General features: G+C 42.5%; 1 protein-coding gene across 2 annotated transcripts in view; it reads left to right on the top strand.

The window, feature by feature from the left end:
• Gpc4 (glypican 4) overlaps window positions 1-26,832 on the top strand; it is a 112,844-nt gene that overhangs the window by 12,098 nt on the left and 73,914 nt on the right. Inside the window, exon 1 of one of the 2 annotated variants that reach the window (XM_029473193.1) lies at window positions 8,272-8,716. The exons of the other annotated variant lie outside the window; for it this stretch is intronic. Within the exon in view, the coding sequence (XP_029329053.1) occupies window positions 8,701-8,716 (16 nt within the window). The 5' untranslated portion in view covers window positions 8,272-8,700. Of the gene's footprint in view, window positions 1-8,271; window positions 8,717-26,832 lie in introns of those variants that run through there. 2 annotated transcript variants of the gene reach the window in all.

Here is a 26,832-nt window from a genome sequence, read left to right as displayed (position 1 = left end):
AGACAAACTTCTCACCAACATAGCTTTACAGATCTTCGCAGTATCTCCTTCTCCAGGGAAGTCACTGGGTTTAGTGCTTTGGGTCCATGGAAAGAGTTCTTTTTTGTTGGCATGGGGGGGGGGGACAAGGGGCGTTTGAAATGAGTTCATTTTAAACTGTACTTGAATGAAACGCCCCCAGCTTGCCATGTGGTTAATGGTTGGCCTTGTTTACCCTCAGTTTGGTACTAACTGTCTTAGCTCTCTTCGCTCTGCTGCTTCAGGTCCACTAGACCTGGATGCCCTTGGGAGAGACTGTTCTCGTGGGAGGTCAGGTAATTGATCGTTAAGCAGTCTGGCACTCGGAGGCCACACTCTCATTCAGGTACAGAGGCAAAAGAAAAAAAGAACTTTCCAATGTCCAATGTCTGTATCCATTTTCTTATGGTCTGAACCAAGCTTCCAGTGACTGGGGGGTGGGGGGAGTTTGCTTAGATGGTCTTCTATGGTACTGGGCCATATTTTCAAGATGTGTCCCGAACGTGCACTCTTGATCTCAGAACAGTGTCATACTGGTGCCTGTCACCTCTTGCTTGGATTTATTAGTGGCTTATCACCAGTATCCTTGGTTTCAACACAGCAGTCTGTGTTCTTGTTTTCTTCCACTTAACTCAGGACACATTACTTTCCCTGCTCAAAAGGCTCTAGTGGGAGACAGTGAGATGACCCCGTAGGTCACGGTATTTTCCCCTTATCCTGATGACTTTTTATGCTGCATCCCCAGGACCCACATGGTGGAAGGGGAGACTCAGTCCTCACGAGTTCCTCTGATTTCCACTTGTACACACCATCATCAAGTACCCACGCGAAATCAAACCAAATCAAATCTTAAGTTCAGGTTCTAGTTGCTCCCCGTGCTCCCCAGAGTGCTCCCCAGAGCTTCTGAAGTCCTATGGTATCTGCCCATTAGGTGTCTTTTGAACAAGTTTCTCTCTCTATTCTGTGATGCCCCTGCCTCGACTCTGGTCACACTCTCTTCTGTTCCTCAAGTACCCAGGCATAGTTGAGCCTTTGCAGGTCCCATCCTAGGCCCTCACTCGTGCTAGGTAAGTAATGTACTGGAGGGTTCCACCCCCAGACTTTGTGCCTCTCAGTGCTGAGAATAGCCTGTAGCCAGACTAGAGCTCACCCCCTCACAGATTTCAGGCTTCATCACTCACTTATTGCCTCACTACAGAAGCTTTTTTTTTTTTAATCCATATATAAAATAGGAAAATGCCCCACCCCCAGATTTTGTCATGCTCTTTCTCTGATTTCTTCTTTGTGTTATCACCATCCAACCTTGGGGCAGACTGCCCAGCACTCACTGTCTTTAATACATCTTAATCTTTTTTCCTTATAGGAAGGGGTGCCTGGGCTGAGGATTCCATCCCTATTGAGTTAGCTATTCACTGACAGGCACTGAAATCAAAGTAGTGAGAAAGAGAGAATTTAGCACTTGGCCTCATGGACTACCAGGGATGGGAGGACAACTGTTTTCTTGCGTGTTTCAGACCTATGAGTATCTTCTTATTTACTAGGAGCCATGCTTTTTTCATCCCAGCTCAACCCATGAACATGCTGTTTGTGTTTCTGGCAGTGAGTCCTGAGGCCAGTTGCAGAATACTTATCAGAGCACGCAGAGTTTATGGACCTGTTATCAAGACCTAGAAGGAACCCACTCCCCCTTTTTTTCTGGCCATATACTCTGGATGGACATCCTTATTGACATGCTTGTTGGACTTGGATGGGAACTGGAAAGTTCTAAGTTAATTCTTGGGTTACTTTTCTGTTCTACTCTGGAGAGGAATCAGTGTATAAGCACCAGAGGCTTCAGGTGTTTGTGAAAAGGCAGTGCCCATTCTCATCCCATAATGATAGAGTGGCTGAGGCTGGTGTCCTTTAGTCCAGTAATGATTGTTAGAGTACACCACCGGCTCAGCAAAATATGGTGGGAATGTCTCTGTCAATTGATAACTTTCTTCTCTGAGCCTTTTCTTAACGATGACGAGGTGGTGTGCAAGTTGCCTCCAGGAGGAGAGGAGGACCCTGGCCCCTCGCCTGGAGAGCATGTACAGAGAGGCTGCTCACAGAGATTAGGACAGAAACAAATGCAACCCGAGTGATAAGTGTAGCACTTGCAGGAACACAGTGGGAAGCCCCGTGACACTCAGCTCGGGCTCTCACCATTTCAGGAGTTACTAGTTTTTAATTTTATTCTGTTTTACTTCAGTTCTCTCTTTTCTTCCCTATTTCCTTTCCTGTGCTGAAGATTGAAGGACTTCACATAACCATAGAACTACAACCCCTGCTACATCTTTTTTTTTTTCCAGAAAATTTCGATGACTATTGTGTATAAAATCCATCTTTAGATGGTGATTTCTTCAGAAATTCAAAGTCGTGAGGTGCTGGTACCCAGAACGTAGGCAACTTTACTTACACTCACAATGAAATGGCAAAGGCTGAAGGTCCAAGCCCAAACTGATGCAGAATCCTCACTGCATAGTAATAAATTGGATATACCACTTTGTAGTCAGAGAGTCAGGTCTTTGCTTCATGATGGCAATTAGGGTATACCCTGGTTTCTGTACAAATTGAAATGTGATTATTATGGCCAGTGCCTTATTTAAAATAATGTGACTTACTATTATGATGAAGATAATTTGTCTAAATCAAACTGAAAGTGTTTCTTAAAATTTAATCATTGAAGCTGGGCGGTGGTGGCACACGCCTTTAATCCCAGCACTTGGGAGGCAGAGGCAGGTGGATTTCTGAGTTCGAGGCCAGCGTGGTCCAGGGAATGAGTTCCAGGACAACCATGACTACACAGAGAAACCTTGTCTCGAAAAACCAAAACCAAACCAAACCAAACCAAAATAATAATCATTGAGATGGTACTGTGGTATGAAGGGCTTGTGATGTACACTCAGCCATGAGAGTTCATGATAGAGTTTAAGCAATTCTTGTCTAACCTGAGCTTACAGGAAGAGACTCTATGTATTTTTTTGTTTCTTTGTTTGATTATGAGATGTTGTCTCCTATGTAGCTTAACAGAGATCCACCTGCTTCTGCCTCCTGACTGCTGGGATTACAGGTGTGCACCACCATGCCCAGTTTCTGTTTTTATTTTATTTTCATTTTTTGCATGTTTATGTGTTTGCTTTGAAAGAGAAAAAAAGAACGATCTATTTTTAAAGCACCCAGCATTTACCACTTTCATCAGCGAACTTTCATTAGCTTCTGTCCTGGAACCCTGATCATTTTCTTGGTTGCCTCTAAGTTTCAGAGTGAATTAAATAAAATGGAATTCCGGGGAAGAACATGTTTATGATAACATGTTACAAATACAGCATGTGTCAAAAAAGGGGGGGGGCTTGCTAATCAAATGAGTGATGTAAATAAGATATTAGGAGGTGTTTAACATCCACAAGGGAGGAAAAGTGTTAATAAACATGTCAGGAACCATTGAAACAGAAGCAGTGTGTTAATTTCAACAATATCTCTTTGTTTTTTTCTTTATTTTGTGGGCTGTGTGTGTGTGTGTGTGTGTGTGTGTATGTCACATACATGTGGAAGCCAGAGAATTGCTTGTTTCTTCCCTTCCCCCAGTGCTGGGGCTATGAGCGTGCATAGCTGTGCTGGTTTTTATTTCCTCCCAACTTAGGATTCAAATTCAGGTCCTTAGGTTTTTTTCCCACTGGGCCAACTCCCTAGCCCAATATCTCTGTATATAAAAGTAGATCTTGAAGTTGTTTTTATTGCTATACTTCCTGGAGTCACTGTGTGTTAGAAAGTGGTAAATCTTCATTTCCTTCAAAATACTGTATGGTTCATCCCGTATTCCTTCCAATTACTCAAATTTATGGAAGGCATTTCTCCAATTGACCATATTAATATAAGAGACTAATGGCAGCTCTGCTGTTACGGCAGGATATTTGTTTTCTTTCTTGAAGTCCCAGCAGCTGTTGTCCCCTCATGTTTTGCACAGAGGAAAAACAACAGGGAAAATTGAGACATGCTTTTAATATGGGGAGAATGTAGCTGATCACTCAGAATAAGAGGAAATGATTGCTTTGGCACAGTTATTAATTTCAGAAATGTCTTTGAATATATGCTATATGCTTGAATATTATGCCAATGCTCTGTGGCTGCCTAGGGTGACATTTAAGAGATGGAGATTTTGATCCTATGTTTTGCCAAATATGAATTGCCTCAAGTTTTAGGAAATTTGTTGTTAATTGATTAGAGAGGAATTTTCATCATTTTCAACAGTTTCTAGAAATGTGACCAGTAAGTTAGGTCAGAGCTTGCATGCTTTTTTAAATTTTTATTTATTTATTTATTTGATTTTTTTTGAGACAGGGTTTCTCTGTGTAGCCCTGGCTGTCCTGGGACTCACTCTGTAGACCAGGCTGGCCTCGAACTCAGAAATCCGCCTGCCTCTTCCTCCCAAGTGCTGGGATTAAAGGCGTGAACCCCCATACTAGGCTAGAGCTTGTATTTCTATAGTTACATACTTGGTCATGTTGGAGAAAGTAGTGATTGGAGAGATATCCGAGAGAACGTTAATTTGTTATGAAGGGTCTCAATTTTGATAGTCATTTTATGAAATAATGCCCACCCTACATTATTTATTTATTAAAAATTTCTCTGCAACATAAGCCTGCCTGGAAGCTGATATGTACCTCAGACTGGCCTCCAACTTCAAATAATCCTTTACTTGATATAATTTCTCCTGATGGTTGGGGTTGCCATGATGGGTATGAACTATCAAGCCTGGCTTATCATTATTGTAATTAAGGCAGAGTAGTAGTACATTTAAATGTTAATAAATGTTCAATGTTTGTGACTTTCTCATACACTACAAATTTCCCTGCACTAGATTCAGGCCCGTGAGATGGATGATTTGAGCCCATGTCCCTTTCCAAACAATTGATTGTAACTTTGACCAGCACGTCTCATACACCTCTCTTCTCTTCCCCCATTGCCTAATATTTGTTTCCTTTTCATCAGTCAATATTGAATATTTTTCCATTTAAAGAAAAAAAAACAAGACACTAAAATGATTTCCTCAGCTCTCTAATTGCTGTAGTAATGGCAATCTGTTAGTCCCTCAAACACCGCGGGCGCAGTTATAAAAGGGGCTGGTTACTGATCCTTGAACCATATGTGTTTAATTAAATGAAATTCTGGCAGAACATGAAACTTTAAAAAAAATTACAAAATAATTAATGAAAATCCCACCTGCTTAAAATTATTGGAGCCATATTCAATTGGATTCCTACAATCAGAAGGAAAATTGTTATTTGCAACAATTATTTTGAGTAACAAGAGATGACATTCACTGAGCAGTCATTTTAGATAGAATTTGAATACATTATGTGGATTAATCCACTTAATGCAAATAGGAAATACAAAGAGTGAGCACAGAGGAGAGAATTCCAGATGGAATGAAGAATTTAAAACCAGACCTACCTATTACAATAAATGAACTTTGGGCTTCCAGGTAGCTGAGGCAAAACAGGACACCCACCTGCTTATGCTTCCCCGCCCCCTTATCTGATAAAAGAAAACATAACAGCTCTTCAGGCAAGATATTTTCTTAGTGTTCCTAAATCTAGAAAGGATTTATTATGGCAGGCTCCTTTGTAAAGACATTAGACAGGGTAAGAATCAGTGTTGTCAACATGATTTCACATGGCCAATTTCTTCCACTGATCGCCCATAAAGCCCAAAGAATCAGGAATCAAGAAACTCAGCCAGGCTGTCAGGTCTCGGGTACCATCATGGATCTTTAGTCTAAAGAGTGAGACTCTTCCCATCTCTAGTGTCCTTTGTATCTGTGAGTTCAGATCTCTTATTCTAGGAGCCAGAATTCTCCTTTTACATAGCTACCAAGACTATGTTAACAGGAAACAACAGCCCAATACAATAACCAGAAAGCGGAAAATACTTTTGTTCTATGTTGAATGTATATCATACAAATTCAAGAAGCTGTGTGCCATTTGATACTTTGTCCTTTTTTTAAAAAAATGCAAATTACATATACTTATTTATTCCATGTATTTTTGTGTGTATGTGCAATGATTCATGTGTGACAGTCAGGGGACACGTTGTAGGGGGTTTGGGGTTGGCTTTCCTTCCACCATGGCTTCCCAGGGCTTAAACTCAGCTCTTCAGGCTCAGTGCCATGTGCCTTTATCTGCTGAGACATCCTGTCAGTCCTTTCTTCAGTATTTATTTTTTCTTTTTTTTTTTTTGGTTTTTCGAGACAGGATATCTCTGTGTAGCCCTGCCTGTCCTGAAACTCACTCTGTAGACCAGGCTGAACGTGAACTCAGAAATCCACCTGCCTCTGCCTCCCAAGTGCTGGGATTAAAGGCGTGTGCCACTGTCTGGCCTGATTTTTTTTTTAAACATAATTTTTTAAGGTTAACTTATTTTAAAAAGATTCTTTTCTTTTAGGTATATAGATGTTTTGTCTGCTTGTATGTCTGCATTTGAGGGCCAGATGCTGAGAGTTATTGACAGTTGTGAATTACCATGTGGGTGTTGGAACTCTCAGCATCTGGCCTTTGAAGGAGCAGCTAGTGCTCTGAATGACTGAGCCAATCTCTCCCGACCCTAGAGACATTTTTTTCTTGTTTTTTGTTTTTGTTTTTGTTTTTGTTTTGTTTTGTGAAATAGGGTTTCTCTGTGTGTAGCCCTGGCTGTCCTGGAATTTACTATGTAGACCAGGCTGGCCTTGAACTTAGAGATCTGCCTGCTGAGATTAAAGGAATGTACCATCCCTGCCTAACAAAACCTTTTTTCAGGTTCTGAAAATGGCACCCAGGGCCTCATGTATGTAGGGCACGTGCTCTGATCTCTAGCCCCAGCCTGTGTCCTTGAGATCTAGAAAGTGAAAGGGATTTGGTGGTTCCAGACAGCATCTTCTCTTTATTTTTCAGGTCTTTGTTTCCTGCGAGCCCTGATTAATAATTACGCTACTGGGACTTTGTACCTGGGTGCAAGTGGTGGCCTCTTGAGATTATAGTTTATGGCAAGTCACAAGTCAAATGCTTTGCAGTTGAAGATACTTTGTGACAGCCACAGTGACAAGTCACTTCTGCATCTGTCTTTTTCCTATCATAGTCCAGCCCTTCTCACATGGGTATATTTCTACATGGTTTAAACCACAATACCTAACACGCTGGTGCATCTGTGTTTTGTTTTGTTTCCCCTTGTGCTACCAGTTGAACCTTAGGGCCTCATGAGTTAGCCAAGTGTTTGCTTCTGCTACTTCCAAAGTGAAATTATGAACATGGCTCTGTGGCTCTATACTGGCAGTTTTTACAAATGGCTGAATTGTATGTGTGTGTGTGTGTGTGTGTGTGTGTGTGTGTGCGCGCGCGCGCGCGCGCGCGTGTGTGCGCACCTGCCTTACACATTCCAGGCAAGTGTCTTCTATTTGAGCTCCAGTGGGCTCTTTGATTAGATGCTGGGACACAGCAATGACCACCTTTATTCCTCACTTCAGTTTTATTGCCAAGTTCTTTACTTTCAGGAGACTTTAAAGAAGGAAATGTGCCCTGGGCATAAAGCCTAGTCTAAGCACAGCGTACTCTTAAGCCCTTCAGAGAGCAGGGAAGGCAAAGGGAAGCAAATTGGAATGTTCAGCCAACGAATTAGCACCATAAGATCAGGGGCCCCTCCCCTCAGCATTTCCCAAATTGACCTGCCGTCTAGTTCTTGCCAGGAACCTGCCTCTCTTTTGGTTTCTAAAAAACCAAGTTTAGCAATATTCCTGGAAACAGCCAAAGCATTTACTGGTGGAAAGGCGGGTTAAACTTGCAGGTTGAGTGTCCCCAGTTGAAGGGGTAGTACCTTTTCTCTGGCTTTTATCCTTTCATCAGTGGAAAGTTTCCCATATGTATGTCTGAGTGTCTCACTTCAAAACATAGACAGTGAACAAACAAAACCCTTCTGCTTACACCATTTGTCATCTGAACAGAACTTCTAGAAAATACTGACTGCTATTGTTTTTCTTAAAAGAGGGACTCCTCTTGACCTTCCACCTTCCCTCCTCTCCTACTTTACTACAATGAAATGGTTCTATGACTATTACTTGTGAAATGGATCAATTCAGCCTCGTATTCTTTTATGAAACTAAGTCTGCCTAGCCTAGTGTCTGTGTCTGGTCAAAGGGCGTTTCCTGTGTCATTGGCTTCCACGGTTTGTCTGCCTCGAGCTTTGTGATCGGCAGGGTACAGTCTCGCCTTTTAAATTGTCTGCTTCATCTTTTATCTTTCAACAGGTCCTGGAAAGAAATCATCTAATAGCCTCTTTGCAGCATCAGTTTTTGAAAGATCTGAGGAGGCTTGTTTTATTTTGACAGGTGGCCAGTGAAACAGGCGCTTAAAGGGTGGAATAGAGGGAGGAGTAGCAGAAACATGGAAAGAGAGCAAAGGTTAGCTACTTCATTGGGGACAGTCTGACACATTGGGAACAAGGTTTTTATATTCTTTTCCTCAGTAGGACCTAAAAAGAAGATCTGGCCAATAATGCCCCATTAAACAAGACAGATTGTGCCTATTCTGCAAGCATATCTGGGCCAGTAGGCTGAGGTATGCTGAATGGAAACTGATTTAGGACCTACAAGATACAGCTGTGTAAATTAGGCCTCTGTGAGGAACAGGGGTGATGAATCATTTAAAAGGTAAGCGTGTGTAGCAGCGGGAGTGGATAAGCTGCAGTGATCAGCCTCGTGTGGGCTCTCAGGGAGCCTCAACCCTGGAGTTCAGAAATAACCTTCACATAGCAGGATTTGCCCCAGGCTTGCTTGCTTTTGTCCATGCCACCTGCACAGGTGGGAGAAATGGCTCTTGGCTGCTTACTGGATCAGGCAATGATGCACTTGGTTAAAGCTAAATATAAGGTTCCATCTCTCTCTTAACCTTTGGTGGTTGGTATCACCCTATCTTAGATTAGCACTTGTAGGACTAAGGGGCTTTTGTGAGAGTTAGGACCATGGATATATTCCTGTACAAGGTAATATCCTCTGTTACTTTGCTACTTCTATTGAGCCCCAGTTTAGTTTCTATCTTCCAGCCCAGAATTATGCAGTACTATTCCAGGGGGCTTGCAGAAATGATGAGAGAGTTTGCTTTTCTAATCCATGCCTCATCTTTCTGTTCATGAACCTTTTTTAATTGTTGACTATACTGCATTTAATGGGTTACAGCCTGTTAATAATTAAGAACAATATGTAAGGTTCACTCAATTTAAAGAATTAACCAGTAGAAACCAGAGACACTACAGCAGTATATAACTAATTGGATGTGGGATCTACACAATTCTTTTGCAAAGCCCTTTTTTTCTTGTTCTGTCCTAGTTCTGACCTTGTGAGGAAAGGAAGCGGTTGATACGGTAGAAACAGGGAGCTAAGAGCAGTCCACGTGGCTTTTTGCAGAACTATTGTAACAAATTCCTTGCAAAGAGGACCACTGGAAGCAGAGAGAGCACTCTGTGTACTGGGTGATGAAGGGGAGGGTCTTTTTTGGGGGGGTCATTTTCAGAATTCGTAGTGATGTATATACAGGCCTCCTGTTAGGAAGGGTGTTCTAAGCTCCAATGTGAAGACATATACCAACAATAATCATAAGAATCAACCAAATTAGAGATGGGTTTTTAAATACTTGACATTTGAACCTTGTTATTGAAGAAATTTGCAAGTTTTTATTTTGTGTGAATGACTGTTTTGCCTGCAGGTATGTCTGTGTACCACATGAGTGTATAGTTCTTGTAGAGGCCAGAAGAGGGTGTTAGGTCTGAAGTTACAGATACTTTTGAGCCTTCATATGCATGTTGGAAATCAAACCTGGGTCCTCCGGAAGAGCAGCTGGTGCTGAGCCCTCTCTCCAGGCCAACTAGGACTCTTTCAAAAATATATGTTTTATTTTGTATAAGGGAGTATATGCGTATTTATATATACATATAGGCACACATGTGCCATGGTGCATGTGTGGAAGTCAGAGGACAACTTTCAGAAGTCAGTTCTCTTATTCCACCATGTGTGTCTGAGCGATTGAAGTCAAGTCTTCAGGCTTATTGGCAAGTGTTTCAACCTGTTGGCCCATCTTACCTGTTCTCTTTCTGTGCGCTGAGCCCAACTGTTCATACTGCTTTTTTTTTTTAATCTCTGTGCAAAGGGGCCTCTTGTGAAAGGAAGTCCCCTCCCTTAGGCTAAGTGCTTCCCTGCCTTTTCTCACACACATCCCCACCCCGATTATCTATATGTATTACCATACCAGTGACAACACACAACATAGCATAGACATATCAAGATATCACTGTAATACAGGAGGTGGTGCGTGGTGCCTTAGATCTGGCTTGGGTCTTGAAGCTGAAGTGCTTGCTCCCTCCCTGCCCACTAACTAGCTGGAGGAAGGGCATGCAACGTGTTCTCCTATCAGGCCCTTGTTCCGAGCATTTGTAAAATGAGGGCATTGAGCTCAATTATTATGAAGATACTGCCCAACTATGACGTTCTTTGTCTTAGCGACAAGTGGGTTGAGAGCTGATGAGATGATGAGAGCTGATGAGATGATCAGGAAAGGGAAGGGGACTGTGAGGAAAGCCCCTTCCTCATTGCATATGGATTCTTGAATACAATCAAACCTTGAAATGAGCAGTTCTGGGTAACTGAGCTTTCTGAATGGTTTTTGTCTCCTTCCCCGCTGTCAGCTGTCATTCTGTGCTGGCTTTTAGCAATTCCTGTCCCTCCTCCTCCTTTGGCTGCATCCCTTGCAGTCTTTGGAACCATAATGTTAAGCTTATCAAAACTCTGTGTCATGTAAGCACACATACATTGTAAGGTGAGGGCTTCTTCTATTTCTTCAGTGCATGATTTTGGCTGGTCAGAGTCTTTGGAGACATATTTTTAGATTTTAGATAAGTAGTATGTTATAGGTTAATATTGTTAATGCAGTCATTCAAATTAATAAATTAAGAGGGGGTTGAGAAGCGGTGGGGTCAGGGCTGATATATGTGGTGTACATATGTTAGAAGAGGCCCCCTTTCCCAGGAGATCAAAAAAGCAGTATGAAGAATTGGGCTCAGAGCTTTGGGAGACAGCTGGCGTCCATTCTGTAGATTGGATTCTAATAAGCAGACTGGCTGGTATGTGCTTCTCTGCTCAAGGTTGCGCTCAACCAGTATGCTTGTCTGGCTGAGCCCTGGGATGTTAGATGAGAACTTGTGAATGGCCCTGGAGGGCCTATTCTTTTTTATTCAGAGCCTCATCTCAGGGTGAACTTGAACTCATCCATATCCTAAGACACTTGAATGTTAAGGCATTAACATCCCGATAGGCTCTTCCTATACAAAATCTAATGGCAGTCACAGTCATTATGTTCAGAACAGTCTTTCAGACCAATAAGCCAATAGGAGTGTGTACTCCCAATCTGTGGACCTCGCCACAAATGTCTGCTGTGGCCATAAATAGTGAGTTTATGAGAGACCACGGGCTACTTTTCTCCACCATTCTCACATTATCTACCATCTTATGCCTGCCTCTTACCTCTCAAGAACAGCTGGGACTGCTCTCTTTCTTTGGGTCTTCTATTGAAGTTTCCCCCTCTCTTTCTTCTGCTTCTTTCTTTTCTGGCCCTCAGGATGGAATTCAGGGAGTTAGTTGTACATATTAGGTAAGTGCTTCATTTCATCCCTAGATGGTTCTGCTGGTCAAAAACAACCAAAAAATCTCTCACATGTTTGTTCACATACCCATGGTTAGCAAAGTCTTTTGCCTCATATCAATTTTCTAGGAAAGAGTAAATGATTTGATTAGTGAATTGGTCATTCACTTCTTGTGTAAGAATACATTAGGTATCCACTACAGGCCCCGCCTAAATGCTAATTACTAAGATTTAAAAATGAGGAAGGTGGACATAGCCCTAGTCCTCAAGGCAATACATTTTATCTTATTTTAAAATTGGCTGTTGTGTCAGGTGTGCTGGCTCAAACCTGTGTTCCCAGCACTGAGGAGGATGAGTCAGAAGGTCGGGAGTTCAAGGCGATCCTTGACTACAAAGTGAGTTCAAGCTAGCCTGGGCTACAACAGATCCCTGGTTCAAAAAGTGGGGCGGGTAGGGACTTTTTTTTTTTTAATCATCTCTGAAAGAGCCCCTTGAATTCAGGCATTATGTCTTACTCAGTTTTATAGTCCCTCATCATGCCTTGCATATCTTATATCAGGAACTAAGTAAATCTTTATCAACTTGATTTAAAAACTCATTTTCTTTTTTTTTTGTGCCCCTACCCCCTGAAAACTTGTTTTCTTTCCCATTTAGAAGAAAAAAATAATAACAAAGAGTACCTTTGTGTGACCAAAGCATCATCTTGGCTTTTGTACTTTGATCTTAGAACATCAGGACCATTAGGCTTTGAAGCATGTCTTTCCCTCTATATCAAATGGACTAAAACCACAGCAGGCAAAGACCTAACACTGGTGGGTAGAGAAAAGGTCTTTTTCCTGTGAAGTCTCAAAAGTATGGACTTCTGGGGCCATTTGTGCTACCCGATTAAGTGCATACTACAACTCCCCATCTGCTTCTTACAGTCAGCACTGCTTGTACAGTAAATGTGTATGCTTACTGGAAACATTCAGGGTTGTTGCTAGCATAGAAGAGTCCAGGGAAAGGACTTGTCTCAAGAAGAACCAAGCTATTGTGACCACATGAAAGTGTTGAGGAAAATGGTTATGGATCATCTGGTTCTCAAGTTTTCATCTAGCATGAATTCCATGTTACAGCTTGGAGAGCTTAAGACAGAGTTTGGTTCCAGCCTTTGAGCCTTTATGGGTGTCAATGCTGCATTAAAATTAGGATGCTAAGAAGCTGCAGCTTCACAGGTGGGATGTTCTATGTGATTAATTAGCAGTTAACATGTTTAAGTCTGATTATAAAATTAAACCCTGCTCTTGTTTACAGGAAATCCTGCTTCTGGTACAAATTCTAAACATTAGGCTTGTCTGGCATTGCCTGTCTGTTAAGTGCTATGTAATTGTTCCTAAACCTTTTGGGAAATAATATTTAATATTATTTAATATTTTAAACTCTGAAGATACAATTTGCTAATAAGGTGAAAATCTCATTGGGATCTCTCTCTCTCTCTCTCTGTCTCTCTCTATATATATGTCTGTGTCTGTGTGTGTGTGTCTGTCTGTCTGTGTGTCTGTCAATTTTTTGGAGTCAGAGTTTCATGTATTCCAAAGTGGCCTGGAAGTTCTTATGAAGCCGAGGATGACCTTGAATGTCTCATCCTTCTCTTCAAGCCTTTCCAGGACTGGAATTAGAGGGGCACAGCATGGCCAGAGGGATGGCTCAGGGCTTAAGAGCATATACTGCTTGCACACAGGACAGGAGCTCATTTCTAGCATCCAGTTTGGGCAGCTCACAACTGCAGGTAGCTCTAGCTTCAGGGGATGTGACGCCCTCTTCTGGCCTCTGAGGGCGCCTGTAAACACCGCCCCCCATAATTAAATCTTAAAAAATCTTTTAAAAATGAACCTTTGCTCACCCGAATGTCTTCTACTCCTGTACTATCTTGTTTTCTGGCAGACACTTGGAAATGAGAGTAAATTAATCGGGCTGGAGATACAGCCTAGCCTAAAGCCCTGTGTTCGATTCCTAGTACCTCATAAAGCAGTTGTGCTGGCCCAGTGCCTATAATTTGAGTCATCAGGAGTTAGGAATAGGAGGGCCAGAAATTCAAGGTCATTCTCATCTACATAAGGAGTTACAGTCCCAGCCTAGGCTACATAGAATTCTATCTCAGAGGGCAAGAGGAAAAGAAAAAGAAAAAAAAAAAAACCCAGAAGGAATTAATGTCACTATGAGGATTGTCAGCCCATGCAATTGAAAGCCACTTCTGCTTTCATCAGTGCAGTTGAAAGGATATACTGAGAGATCAGCAGTCTTGGAGCCCACCCCAAGGACAAGTGCCAGGCTTCCTCCATAGCCAGCCTTATCCATAAAGTCTCTTGATGCTTATGAACCAAGGCTACTGTACTATGGCCAAGTAAGATTTAGTGGCCATATGTGAAAGCAGAATCCTGTCAATACACAGCAGATCATAAGTCAAGGCCGATGTAAACACCTGCTCTTGAGTACTGCAGCCATTTCTCCTTTAGGAGAGATTCCAACTTCTGCCAGCACCAGTGTGTCAGATGGCATGGAATTCCCTGATCTAACCCTCAGAAAGAGGGGCTAGCGCTTGGCTACTGCCTCCCTCAACTATGAGAGGCAGAATCTGGTCTCTAATGGCCGTGAGAATTAGCTCAAAAGTCCAAAAACACCAGGTGGATTAACATGTGGGCTTTTTTTTTTTTTTTTTGCCCCGTCCCTAAAAACCTAATTCTGTATAAAATTGCCCATCTTCTCAGAAAACATAAACTTAACAGACTAGAAACCGGGGGTGGAGTAGGACTCCTTTGTCCTGGGAGAATAGTACTTTTACTTCAAGTGTATCAGAGCAAATTAGGACTATTATTAGTGCTTGAACAGCATGCTAGTGAGTGAGCAGGCCCTTAAAACAAGGGAGGCTAGGGCTTCTGAATAGACAGATCTCTGAGTGAATAGCCACCTCTCAGGTTGTTCTTTAGTCTCCGAGAATATGCACCTGCCTCTCATTTCCATTAATGTCATTAGGGGCTGCATATCACATGTTACACAGCATCATCAGGGTCTTTATTGCTGTCTTTTGAAAGGGAATAAAATCACGTCCCTTTCATTCTCCTGAAGATGTGATGTGTTAAAATTAAAAGAGTCCTTGTGCTGTGCCCACTTCCTTCCCAGATAAAGTTTCCTGAGAATGTGCCTAGCCTAATTTTAATTGAAACAAGCAAGTCCGTGTTCTTTGTTTAAACATTTTCCTATTTATTTGTGTCCCTGGTAGAATCCTCTTAAAAGCCAGCTTAGAGGTTGGAAGTAAAAAAAAAGAGGTAAGCGGCGTGAAGCTTGTGCAACAAGAAAGTTAATGGCTGGGCCCAAATCACAGTGCTCTCCTGCCAAAGGACTGTTTTAGAAAAGTCCTTTCATTTGAGTGTCAGCCTAATAATATACACACATTTCCTTCGGTCCTGTGGGCTACAGAGAAGAGCTCAGCAGGTAGGTGAGCTGTATTTTAACTAGTCGTGGACTGCTTTCCACTATTTCAATTAGTATCAGAAGTAATAGGATGCCTGTAGTAGGTAAAGATCAGGGCTGGACTGGAGAAGCTTATGATTTTTACAAATTTATGTTCTTAAACATTTATTCATTTCCTTTGTGTGTTTGTGCCCACACAAACTTCCAGGAGTCTGTTCTTTTCTTTCACCCTACAGGACCTGGGATTAAAACTTGATTGTTGGACTTGGCAGCAAGTGACTTAACCCATTGAGCTTTTTCACTGGCTTTAAACTGTTGATCCTGATGAGTCCTCTAATAGTTTCATAAAGTGGCATGGAGAGAGTCGGCCCCCGTGCCTGCCTGCCTGCCTGCTTGCCTGCCTGTATGCCTCTCTGCTTGCTTAACTTGCCTCTCTCGACTTCTTCCCTCCCTCCCTCCCTCCCTCCCTCTCTCCTTCCCTCCCTCCCTCCTTCTATCTAGCTACTCCCTTTAAGGATTGAATAGGATATTCACATCCAAGACACATTCTATCCCACTGAGCAATCATCATCTGCTGGATAGTGGAGGTTTCTACCAAGCAGTACTTCAGATATGGTCAGACACTATGCTAAGAGGGCCTCAGGTTCCAACATGACAGTTAATACAGATATTCTTTTCATTTATTGTGGGGGATTGTGGCAGGTCAGAAAGGGGGGTCCTGGCTAGTAAAAGAGTCACTGGGAACATCTAAGGATGGGTAATGGCTCAGATACAGAATTCGTTTGCAGCTCTTAAGAAGGACTGTTTACTCTTGAGGTCTTGAATGTCAGTCTTTGGAAATGATGCATGACTTCCTGGTGCCTTGGTTGTACCTGCAGTTCTATTGCCCATGGCCTTGAAGCTTCCGTGAACCACGGTCAAAGCTTTGTGTCTGCTTTTGGCTGGGACTTTCACTCCTACTCACATAATTGTGCATCCTTGCGTAACCTTCCAAACTGAAGATGGAGACATTTATAGCAACTCTTAAGTTTCTCTCATCTGTCTCTTTCCTCTTTTAAAGTTTGAACTTTGAGATCCTCAGGGAGAAAAAAAAAAAAACACTTAAAAAAAAAAAGAAATGGCTTTAATTTACTGCAGGTTTTAAGAACAGGGTATGCCCGGTCTCCTGTCTGCAGCTGAAGGATATCGCCTCGTTTGACAGAGATCCTTGAGACTTATTAACTTCTGAAAATTCAGTAGCACTATTCTTTCCAGAAAACAAGAAAAAGAGCATGTAAGTCCTATCTACAAAGGAGTCAAAATTGTCTGAATTATCTAGGTCTTTGACATTTTGATCCCGATTTGTGTTGATTGTCTTGTTCATTGAAACACGTCAAAGTGCACATCTCGTCATTTTCATTCCTTTGATGAAAATTTTTATGTTACATTATTATAATAATCATGAATTATTTATTTTTGAAGGCCTTTGAATGTTAAGATTTATCCCCCTCTCATGTATATATTTTAATTTTAATTTTAATTGTGTGTGCATGGGTGTACCTGTGTAGGTCAAAAGAGAATGTCAGATCCCCTGTAACTGGAGTTACAGATGACTATGAGCTGCCACGCCAGTGCTGGGAATTGAACCCTGGTCTTTTGCAAGAGCAAGTGCTCTTTACCACTGAGCCATCTTAATAATTCCACCCTTAATATTTTATAATATTTTTAGAATGCTTATAGAATCAAAGCAAGATTGAACAGAAAGTATATTTCTTCCTTCTTCCATGTGCATAGCTATCAACATTGTGGCCAGATTGGCCAGTAATTACAGTGGATGGACCTGTATTGGCATATCATTATGAACCTAGAGTCCATGGTATACATAAGAGGTTCTTCTTGGTGGCATATGTTCTGTGGTTTGGGGCAAATATTTAACATACACTAACTATTATAGTATGTTACCTTTCCCAGAATGTGATATCATGGTGTCTACAGCCTTTTCAGATGGGTTTCCCCCATTCCTTACCATGGCTCAATATTTCATTTCTTTTTAGTGATAAATAATATGACTCAGTTGTCTGGATATATACCATAGTCAGTATTGTCCCTTTTGGCCCCCGAGTGACATCTTTGTAGCTTCCAAGTTTCACAATTTCAATTAAAGCTGTTGTTAACATTTGTGTGTAAGTTTTTGTGTGGCCACAGATTTTCAGATCCTTTTGGTAAATGCCAAGGGACATGGCCACTGACTGAAATGGTAGGAGCATGTTTAGTTTTAGAAGAAATAGCAGAAGGAAATGTATTTCCAGGTGCCTGTGCCATTTTTTTTTCTTCCTGCCAAATGATGAGAGTTCCTACTGCTTTGTAATAACCCCACCAGCACTTAGTTATGTCCTGACTTAGATCTTGCCTGTTTTATTTGCATTCCTATAAGATTGGAGTTAGGGTACAACACTAAAGGACTGACTGAAGAAACGCTCAAGTGCACTACATGCTGAGTGGTTAAGAAGCACCTAGCTGTGACAGTAACTGTGGTCCTTGACCCTGAAGACACCTAGACTTTGCCTGGAGCATGGGTGCCAGCATGAATGTAAAGTGTTAGAAGATGGAAAATGTCACTGACTGCATATGAGGTGGCTCACACTACACAACAAACACAGAGGGCTGGTGAATGTTTGCTCTGTACAGTTGGTGCCTTCTGACATGACTCAGGACAGCTGGTTGCAGTTTTCTACACTCACCTCATGTTTCTTGTCGACACAATTGTGTGCATAAGTAAATGTGAAATTCCACATTATGCTCAAATTATGCCCTAATTTATCAATTGTCTTGAACCAAATTCACAGTTTCAAAATAAATGCTATAGCTTAATGAACTCTAATTAAGATCTCGTATGTTTATTTTACCCCAATGGAGCTACTGGGGTACTCACTATGAGTGAGTGTTACTGCAGTGCTGGTATTTAGCCTACACTAACCAGGGATTCTTTCCTCAACACACCCTGACCTTCTTGTGCAGCTCTGGAAGGCAGTTAGCCTGTGAGAGGGACATGCATGTCTGATTTCATATTGAGGAAGAAGTGCTGGCTTGTTTGGAGGTATTGCTTCCTCAAAATTGCTAGCGTGGACAGAGCATCAGTTATCATTGAGCCTGACTAACTAGGGCTGGCTCCATAGTTGAGCCCTTAAGTGGACTGTCTTCCTGGAGTAATGAAGAACATATTGGAAGCAGGTCTTATTTTGGACTCTGGAATGGGGTAGTAACTAGCAGGGCTGGATCCAGTTGTCTGTCTCTATCCCTTTCTTTGTACTTTCCACTTTCCAAGAGAAAACACTACTTTAGAGAATAACTGATTTTCAAAAATAGATGCAAAATTCGCATTGTGTATAAATAGTGTCAACAAGTCCTCCAACAGCAACCAAATGCTGAGAACTAAACAAGGTGTTCTCTCTCTGTCTCCTTCGCTCTCCCTCTTCCTCTCCATTTTCCTCCCTCCATCTCTCCCTCCCTCCTTCATCTTGTGTGTGTGTCTGTGTCTCTGTGTGTGCTCGCACGTTTGTGTATTTGTGCATATGCATGTAGAACCCAGAGGTTGACCTCAGGTATCATTCCTTAAGAGCTATTGACTTTGGTTTTAGAGACAGGGTTTCTTGCACCACACCATCTGTGCTCAAAGTCATGGCTAGAGAGCTCCAGGGATCTGCCTGTGTATGTCTCTCCAGTGCTGCACTTATAAGCACCCAGCACCCGCTTTTGCATGTAAGTTTGGGGAGATGGAGTTTAGGTTGTAGTGCTTTCACTTGACCAGCTGAGCTAGCTCCTAAGTTATGTATTTTCAGTTTTAAGTTTTATATGATTATTTTCAGTTAGAAGGGTCTTTTTACATAAATGCTCTGATAATATGTGTTTAATTCCCCATATCCCCCCTCACTAAGGATGCCTTATATCCTGAGTGAGTCTCTTATTTGGAATTTTTTTTTCATCATAAGATTCAATAGGATTTTATTGACTCATTCTTAGTCTTATTAGTGTTCTGTTGCTAGTACAAAAATGAGAAAACCAACTTAAAGGAAGAAAACTTTATTTGCCTCATACTCTCAGAGGCTTCAAGTTAACAAGTCCCTTGGCCCCATCTCTGTGGGCTTATGTTGAGGCAGATAATCGTGGAAGAGCAAACCTATTCCCTTTGTGACAGCTAGGAAGTAGGTGGGGGCATCACAGAAAAGGCTCGAACATGAGGACTAACTTCCATCACATTTGACTCTCCTCCCTCAATAATGCCATCAAGTTATGAATTCAGTGTTATTGATTAAGGCAGAATTTTCATGATCCAGTCAGTTTCCCAAAGTTCCACCTCTGAATATTGTATTTGGAACTGAGCCCTAAAACACTTACTCTGGGGGGGGGGGCTTCAGGGGCCTTGAATTCATTTTCACATCAGACCTTGTAGTGTCTTGCCATGGAGAAGTTGCATGAGATTTATGGGGCTGATGGGATGATTAAGATGGAATCTGGGACCTAGAATCTGTTACTTTAAAGGAATTTAAGAATGTTAAAAGGGCAGGGGCGATAATGACTCAAGGTCTTGCCCTGCAAGTGTGAGTAGCAGGTTCAGATCTCCAAAACACAAATAAATATATAGCGAGCATGGCAATCTGCCTGGAATTCTAGCCTCAGAAAGGAGAGGTGAGATCCCTAGAGCAAGCTGATTAGTGAGACTAGCCATATTGGAAAGCCTAGGGTTTGTTTTAATTAGACAGTCTCACCATGTAACTGAGGCATCTGGAACTCACTATGTATATGAAGTTGAACTTGGCCTGGAATTTAGAGATCCTCCTGCCTGCGTCCCACAACTGCTGGGAATAAAGGTGTGTGAGCTCTGTGTTCGATCGACTCTGTCTGCAATAGTAAAGTGGACGACAGATACTGTTTCTCAACATCAAGCTCGGCCTCAGGTCTCCACGTGCATATGTACACATGGTCAAACACATACAGGTACACAGGGTGCACATGCACACAGACAGCAGTGGGCGGGAAGGGAGGGTGAGTGAGAGAGAGAGAGGAGGGGAGGGATGGAGGCAAGGAGAAAGAGAAAGAAGTAAAAAAATAAATAAAATGTAATACTCCCTGAATTCTACTCCCACGCAATCTAGTTTTCATGGATGCCTAGGTTTCTTGGTATTGGCTCATTTAGGACCACTGATGTGTTTCATGAGAACATTACTGTGTCTAGTGGCTATAAGATAGGCTTTCTTAGGGTTGGACAGATGGCTTAGTGGTTAAAGAGTACTGGCTACCTCTTTCAGAGGTCCAAGGTTCAATTCCCAGGACTCACATGATGAGTCACTACTGTCCATAATTCCAGTCCCAGGGGATCTGATGCCCTCTTCTGGCCTCCATGGGTGTCAGGTGCACATGAGGTCCATAGGTAACACACACAAAGCCAAACTGAAGAAACAATTGAGAAAGCCAGCCATGCTGCTTTCTGCTTTAAGTAGCAAGGGCAGTGATTTTCAGTCTTCTCTTTCTTCTTTCTTTCTTTCTTTCTTTCTTTCTTTCTTTCTTTCTTTCTTTCTTTCTTTCTTTCTTTCTTATTTTTTCTTAACCACTTCTTCTGTGCCAGCACTCTTGATTTTTATGGGTCTTCGAGTAACTCTCACAAAACCTTGTAAAATGATTTATTGTCTCTTCCCACAAGGGCAGCAGAGACTTGCCTTCACTTCTACAAGATGAATCCAGGGCTTTAAATGAACTTTTTTTTTTTCAATTGAAGTAAGATTTATCTAACAGCTTGTAGCTTGGGGTCCAGCTTACAAAGAGCAGTTCAGTGACAGGGAGTGGTCAGAGTGGACTCAGTGCATTCATAGAGTTGTTAAACAACAGAACTAACTGGTCAAGCACCCACCGGGTAGGAGGGGATGACATACACACACACACACACACACACACACCCCACACTGACAAGTTAAAAAAAAGATAGCACTTTTCAGTCCTTCTTCCCTTCAGTTCCTGGCAATAATAATCCATTTGCTTTTTTGTTTCTGAATTTCCCTGTTTGTGCTCATCATTTCATCGTTTAGACTTGTAGCTGGTTACTAGTCTGCTGTATGGACATAACACAATTTCATCATCCATTTACCATTTGATGAGAATTTTGGTTGTTTTTTTAACCTTCCCACTACTGTGATCAACATTTCTAATATTCGTTTCCATTTCTGATTTATTTTCCATCTCTAGGTTATATTTCTAGGAGTAGAATGAACAAGTACAAGGCAGTTTGACACTTAACCTTTTGAGGAAATGCCGAGGTGTTTCCCGTAGTGACTACGGTCTTTCCGACTCCAGGGACTCTGCTCATTTTCTCAGGCCAGACCATATCCTAAGAACTCCCCAAAGGCTCCAGTAACCTTCTGCCAAGCCTTACCTTCAGCCAAAAAAAAAAAAAAAAGTCCCACATGTATCTCATATTGCAAGGGGAAGTTGTTGGTAATAGGACTCTTGGCTTGGGGAAAGAACAGGTGTTAGAGATGTGTCAATACTGGAGAAACTTCTCTTCCCCTGTGACGGGCTCAGAGTAGAAGTTTTAGAAGCACATTTTTTATGACTCCAATTCCAATTTCATGAAACATCCATAGTGAGCAAAATGAGAATGGGGAACAAAATACCCATGGAAGGAGTTACAGAGACAAAGTTCAGAAATTAGAATCATATAGGCTGCCTAGGATGTCAGAGTGATGGAGAAGGTGGAGAGTTTGGACCAAGGGTAATGAAAATGTTACATTCTTGCTTGTGGTGGTAACTGAGCATCTCTGAATACACTGGAAGCCATCTTATGGCATACTGAACATGGAGTAATATGTCTGATGAGCTACCCTCGTCACAGCTAGCTTTGGATATGGTCATATTTCCATGGGATTCTACTCCAGTGTCCCCATGTACAGTAGTGCTGGGGGAGGGGAGAGCAGTTCCCTGCCTATCCCACAGAGTTGTGGCTCTGAACTGAGGGAAGATAGAAAGAAAGCATAGAAGCTGGGCGTGGTGGCGCACGCCTTTAATCCCAGCACTCGGGAGGCAGAGGCAGTGGGATTTCTGAGTTCGAGGCCAGCCTGGTCTACAAGTGAGTTCCAGGACAGCCAGGGCTATACAGAGAAATCCTGTCTCAAAAAAAAAAAAAAGAAAGAAAGAAAGAAAGAAAGAAAGAGAAAAAGAAAGAAAGCATAGCACTTGGCCTGGTGCCTGGCCCATAACAAGCACTCACTGCTGCTTACTAAATATTAGCATTAGCATCATAATATATTTTTGAAGTTCCAAACTGATAGATGGTATTTATGATACAGCAATGAAGACAGGAAATAGCTAGAATTATTCTTAAAATTGAGCTGCCTCATCCAACCGTGCTGCCAAGGGGAAATGAGCAATACAGGACATGGCAATGAGGCCGTAATTTGAATGGTAAGAGGAGATGAAGTCATATGGGAAGAGGTGTTGGGTACACGTAAGGGCTGGGAAAAAAATTTGGTGCTGAGGCAGGAGATAAAATTTTATTTAAAAGCCTGCTCAGCCCTTACCGCAGATATTGGGAAGTCCTAGGCTCTGAGCTCAGAGGCCTCTGACATCCTTGAAATTCTCTCTGGTTCCTCCAGAGGTTATCCCACAGATGGCATGACCTTGGCAGGGATTAATTCTTTGAGTGTGTCTTCTTTCTTTCCCTGATGCCTCCCATCTCCAGTGGCTATAGAGGTAGTTAGGTATTCATGCTAATATAAAAAGCAGAGGGATAGGCTCAGGTGGGAGGGAAGGCTTATAGAGACAGGCATATGAAAGAAGAGTGAGAGACAAAACAGCCATCCATCCTCTTTGGCCTATGCTCAGATGGGAGACCCTCCAGGAAATGCAGCCCCAGGGTTACCTGTTTTTTTTTTTTTTTTTTTTTTTTTTTGGTTTTTCGAGACAGGGTTTCTCTGTATAGCCCTGGCTGTCCTGGAACTCACTTTGTAGACCAGGCTGGCCTCAAACTCAGAAATCCGCCTGCCTCCTCCTCCTGATTGCTGGGATTAAAGGCGTGCGCCACCACGCCCGGCTCTGTTTCTTTATTCAAAGGCTCCTGGCTATGAGTACCTCTGAGATGATATCCAGCCTTCTCCTAAGGTTCTTGAGGAGACAGAACTCAGAGGAAACACTTGAAGGGGCTAAAGGATGCTTCTATGGAACAAGCTTGCAGTTGCAACTGGATGGGGCTTTAAACTGCTTGTGTAAAGCACTCAGGCACTGTGGTCCATGGTTTATTTTCAGAGTGATTTACTGCCAGTTCCTTAACTCCTTTTGGTAACTCGGTGCACTGCACCGACCACTTGTGTTTTACAGCTGGGAGAACCCTGCGCTCCCTGCATATTGTCATTTGTTACCAAGAGCATCTTATTCATGTCTGTTTCTGCAAGGGTGTTTGTGTTGGATTCCATCATGGAGGTATGTCAGGTGAAGCCACGTGTGTGCACACAGGAGCCCACACATGCCCAGTCACGTCATAGATTAATTGGGAAAAGTCTGGGGGTGTGGAATGCTATGGGCTAAGAGAGAGCTATCCTGTAGCTCAGAAGACAGACTTCTCTGCATATGTGCTACCCACCCTCACCCCACCCTGCTTGTCAGCTCACTGGCCTTCAGCTGAAACACAGGTCCCAGGGCCTGAGTACTTGGACTCTTCTTGGCTTTGAGCCAGTGGCAAGCTAGGAGCCTGTGACTTTGAGACTCAGCCCTTTTCAGTTCTCTTTGTTCAGAAGGAAGTTTCATCCTGGTTCTCTTCAGTGACTGCTGAGGATTAGGAGAAACCTGGGGAGACTTGGCTAGGGGACAGCTCATAGAACTGAGCTGGGCCATTTGAAGGGGCCCAGGGCCCACTTCTTCTCTCCGAGTGATTTCAAGTTCCCTTCTTCTTTTCTGAAATTAGTTTGTCCTGCTTGCAGGCTCTGAGGCCTGATCTTCTAGTATACTTTTGTGATTCCACAGCAGCTACCTCGAGGGTCACGCCGGTATCTAGGTCAATCAGATATTTTAAAGGCTGTCAACAAAGATGTGAAAGAAGGCTCCGATGTTTTCGGTGATCACCAGGCTCAGTCACTACTTGGTTTCTCGGGCTGATGTTTCTCACTCTTATACAAAACAAGGAAAGAAAGTAAAAAGCAAAGCAAAACAAACAAACAAACAAACAAAAAAAACCACGTCTGCTTTTTAGTGGCTGGAGAGGAATGGAAAGTGGGAGGCTTGGCTCTTCTGAGAGGAACAGAGCCCTAGAACTGGTTCACTAAATGCCCAAAGGCCATGGGAATTCCTGTGTGCACTGTTCTTTCTTTATTTATCTTATTTGTTTTTTGTCAAATGTGTAATTGTGTGAAGTCTTTCCAGTTCGACATTATTAACACGTGGAAATTGCCACAGTTGAAAGGAGTTCTTATTTTTATGTTAAGACGTGTGTGTGGTGTGTGGTGGGTGTGTATGGGGGGTGTAGCTTAGTGGGAGGCCACTTGATTAGTGTATGCCCTGAGTTCAATTTCTTATCCCCCCAAATCTGTTCCTGTAAGTAGGTTTTTGCTTTTAAATGTGCATTCCATGCTTATAAATAGATTGCTTTTGAAAACCTGTTTCCATCACAATTAAAGTTTTACATTTCCACAAATTGTTCTTTGCTGTAAATTTACAAAAAAAAATACCTTTTTCCATTTTGTTACTGTGTTTCTCTTGCTACTTGGTAGAGAATTAGGTTTTGTACTGGCTCCATTAGAATTATTTCCCTGAGGACATGTTAACAAATCAAAAAGCATAGACTACCACTATACACATACCAGGGCCACTCAATTCAGTTCCTGCAGTCCCTTAATACACCAGTGTTGGCTGAATTTCAATGATTGTGTTCATCCTGTGAGATACTCTGTTGTGCGTGATAGATGACATTTACAAATTGAGGGCTGAAATGGTCAGAGGCTTTGAGAACACTTTATTATGTATTGTGTGCACATGGAAGTGTCGATGGTGTTGGTTTTCATCTACACTGACCAAGCAGGAAGCCAAACCCACCCAGCTGTACAATACACTGCAACAATGTCAGGGCACACCAGAAGGGTCATTGGTGGTTTTGCCTGGGCCTCAGACCCTCTGGGTATTTTCAGAATTTGGAAGTTGCACGTGTACTGACTAGTCCAACACTATGGTCAGCCACATGTAAGCTCAATGCCCCCCCCCCCTTTTTAATAGACTTTCGTAGTGGGAATCAGAATAGAATATGATAGGTCTGCTTCAAGGAGCTTCTTTCTTTCTGTTGCTTGAAGGGCTACACTTGATCAATCAGTGAGGACTTGAGCACACTTGAGAATCATACTGCGTTTGAAGACTGGAGAGTAGAAGTCCAAGCAGGGTCAGCAAACTTTTCCCAAGGTCATAGAGTGGGTTTGGCTCTCTGGGTTCCTTCTCCTTCCCCCATGTGTACTTGTAGGCTCTGCCCTGCTCCCAGCCGAGCCATTCGAAGCTTCTAAAGATTTCCATAGTGAGAGCTGTTCTTGGTTCACCCTGGCTCAACTCTTTCATAACTCAACAGTTTCCTTTTCTTTTCCTCACCTCCTACCTTCCATCTTTAGTCTCCTGGGATTCTCTCTTCTTTTATTTTTGCTGCCCTTCTCTAGAACTTTCCTTCATAGTGCCCGGGAGTAGGATGTGTACAAATTACCCATTTACATAAAGAATAGGGTTTGCTTTAGTCACTCGGTCGATGCAAGGAGAGCTATATCTTGGTTCTCCAATTTCTTCCTGTGATGCAGGGTTGTTTGCAGCTGTGGCAGCAGCACAACGTGGGTTCCTCTCTCCAGCTTGACGGACTCATACCTCGAGGATTGTAACTTTGTCCTGTTAAAGTACAGGGTTTTCAGTATGTTCAGAATAGTAAACCTATGACCCAATCTAATTTAGAACATTTTGCCCTTCTCCATAAACCCCATACTTCTGAGCAGACTCTTTCTCTCAGCCTGAGTCTGATCATTTGAGACGGCTCACGGTATAACCTAGGCAGGCCTAGGTATCACTGGCTGGCCTCAGATTCCCAACAGTGTTTCTGCCTCACCCTCCTGAGTACTGGTGTTACAGGTGTGAGCCACCAGGTCTGGCATATCCATCTACTTTTGGTCTGCACACTGATATGTAAGGGCCTATTCCACAGTTGTTTCCCAGCAACAGGTATAGTCTTGACCTACTCATTCACTTTGATAGCTTTGCTTGAATTGTGCTCATTTCTTTCGTTTGCTCCATACATCACTGACTAGAGGCCAAAAGTTGGTGATGGGTCACAGTCATTCCTATTCTAGAGACTCCAGAATGGGACTGTGGACAGCCTGGAACTGAATGCCTTTCTGATGCCTCTTTTGTTCCTCCCAGTTTTTGCCAGGTGCTTGCCTACTTTTTGCCTGTGGGCCCCTAGGGGAAAAGTCTAGACTATTCACTGCTTCAGGAGAGAGCTTTTGGAGTTTGTCCCAACATGGTGTTCAGTGCTCACCTGTCCTGTAGACCTGTGACAGTCACTGAATAAATGAACTTTACACACTGATTAATGAACGTTACATTAACATCCCTTTGGAAATACCAGTCACTCTGGGAACTAGTTAAGGTAGTGAGCTAGTTTAGAGTCTCTGTGTGTTTCTCCTCCTCCTCCTCCTCCTCCTCCTCC

The sequence above is a fragment of the Mus caroli genome, chromosome X (genome assembly GCF_900094665.2).
Source record: "Mus caroli chromosome X, CAROLI_EIJ_v1.1, whole genome shotgun sequence".
Classification (NCBI taxonomy): domain Eukaryota; kingdom Metazoa; phylum Chordata; class Mammalia; order Rodentia; family Muridae; genus Mus; species Mus caroli.
This window is presented reverse-complemented; position numbering and strand designations above follow the sequence as displayed.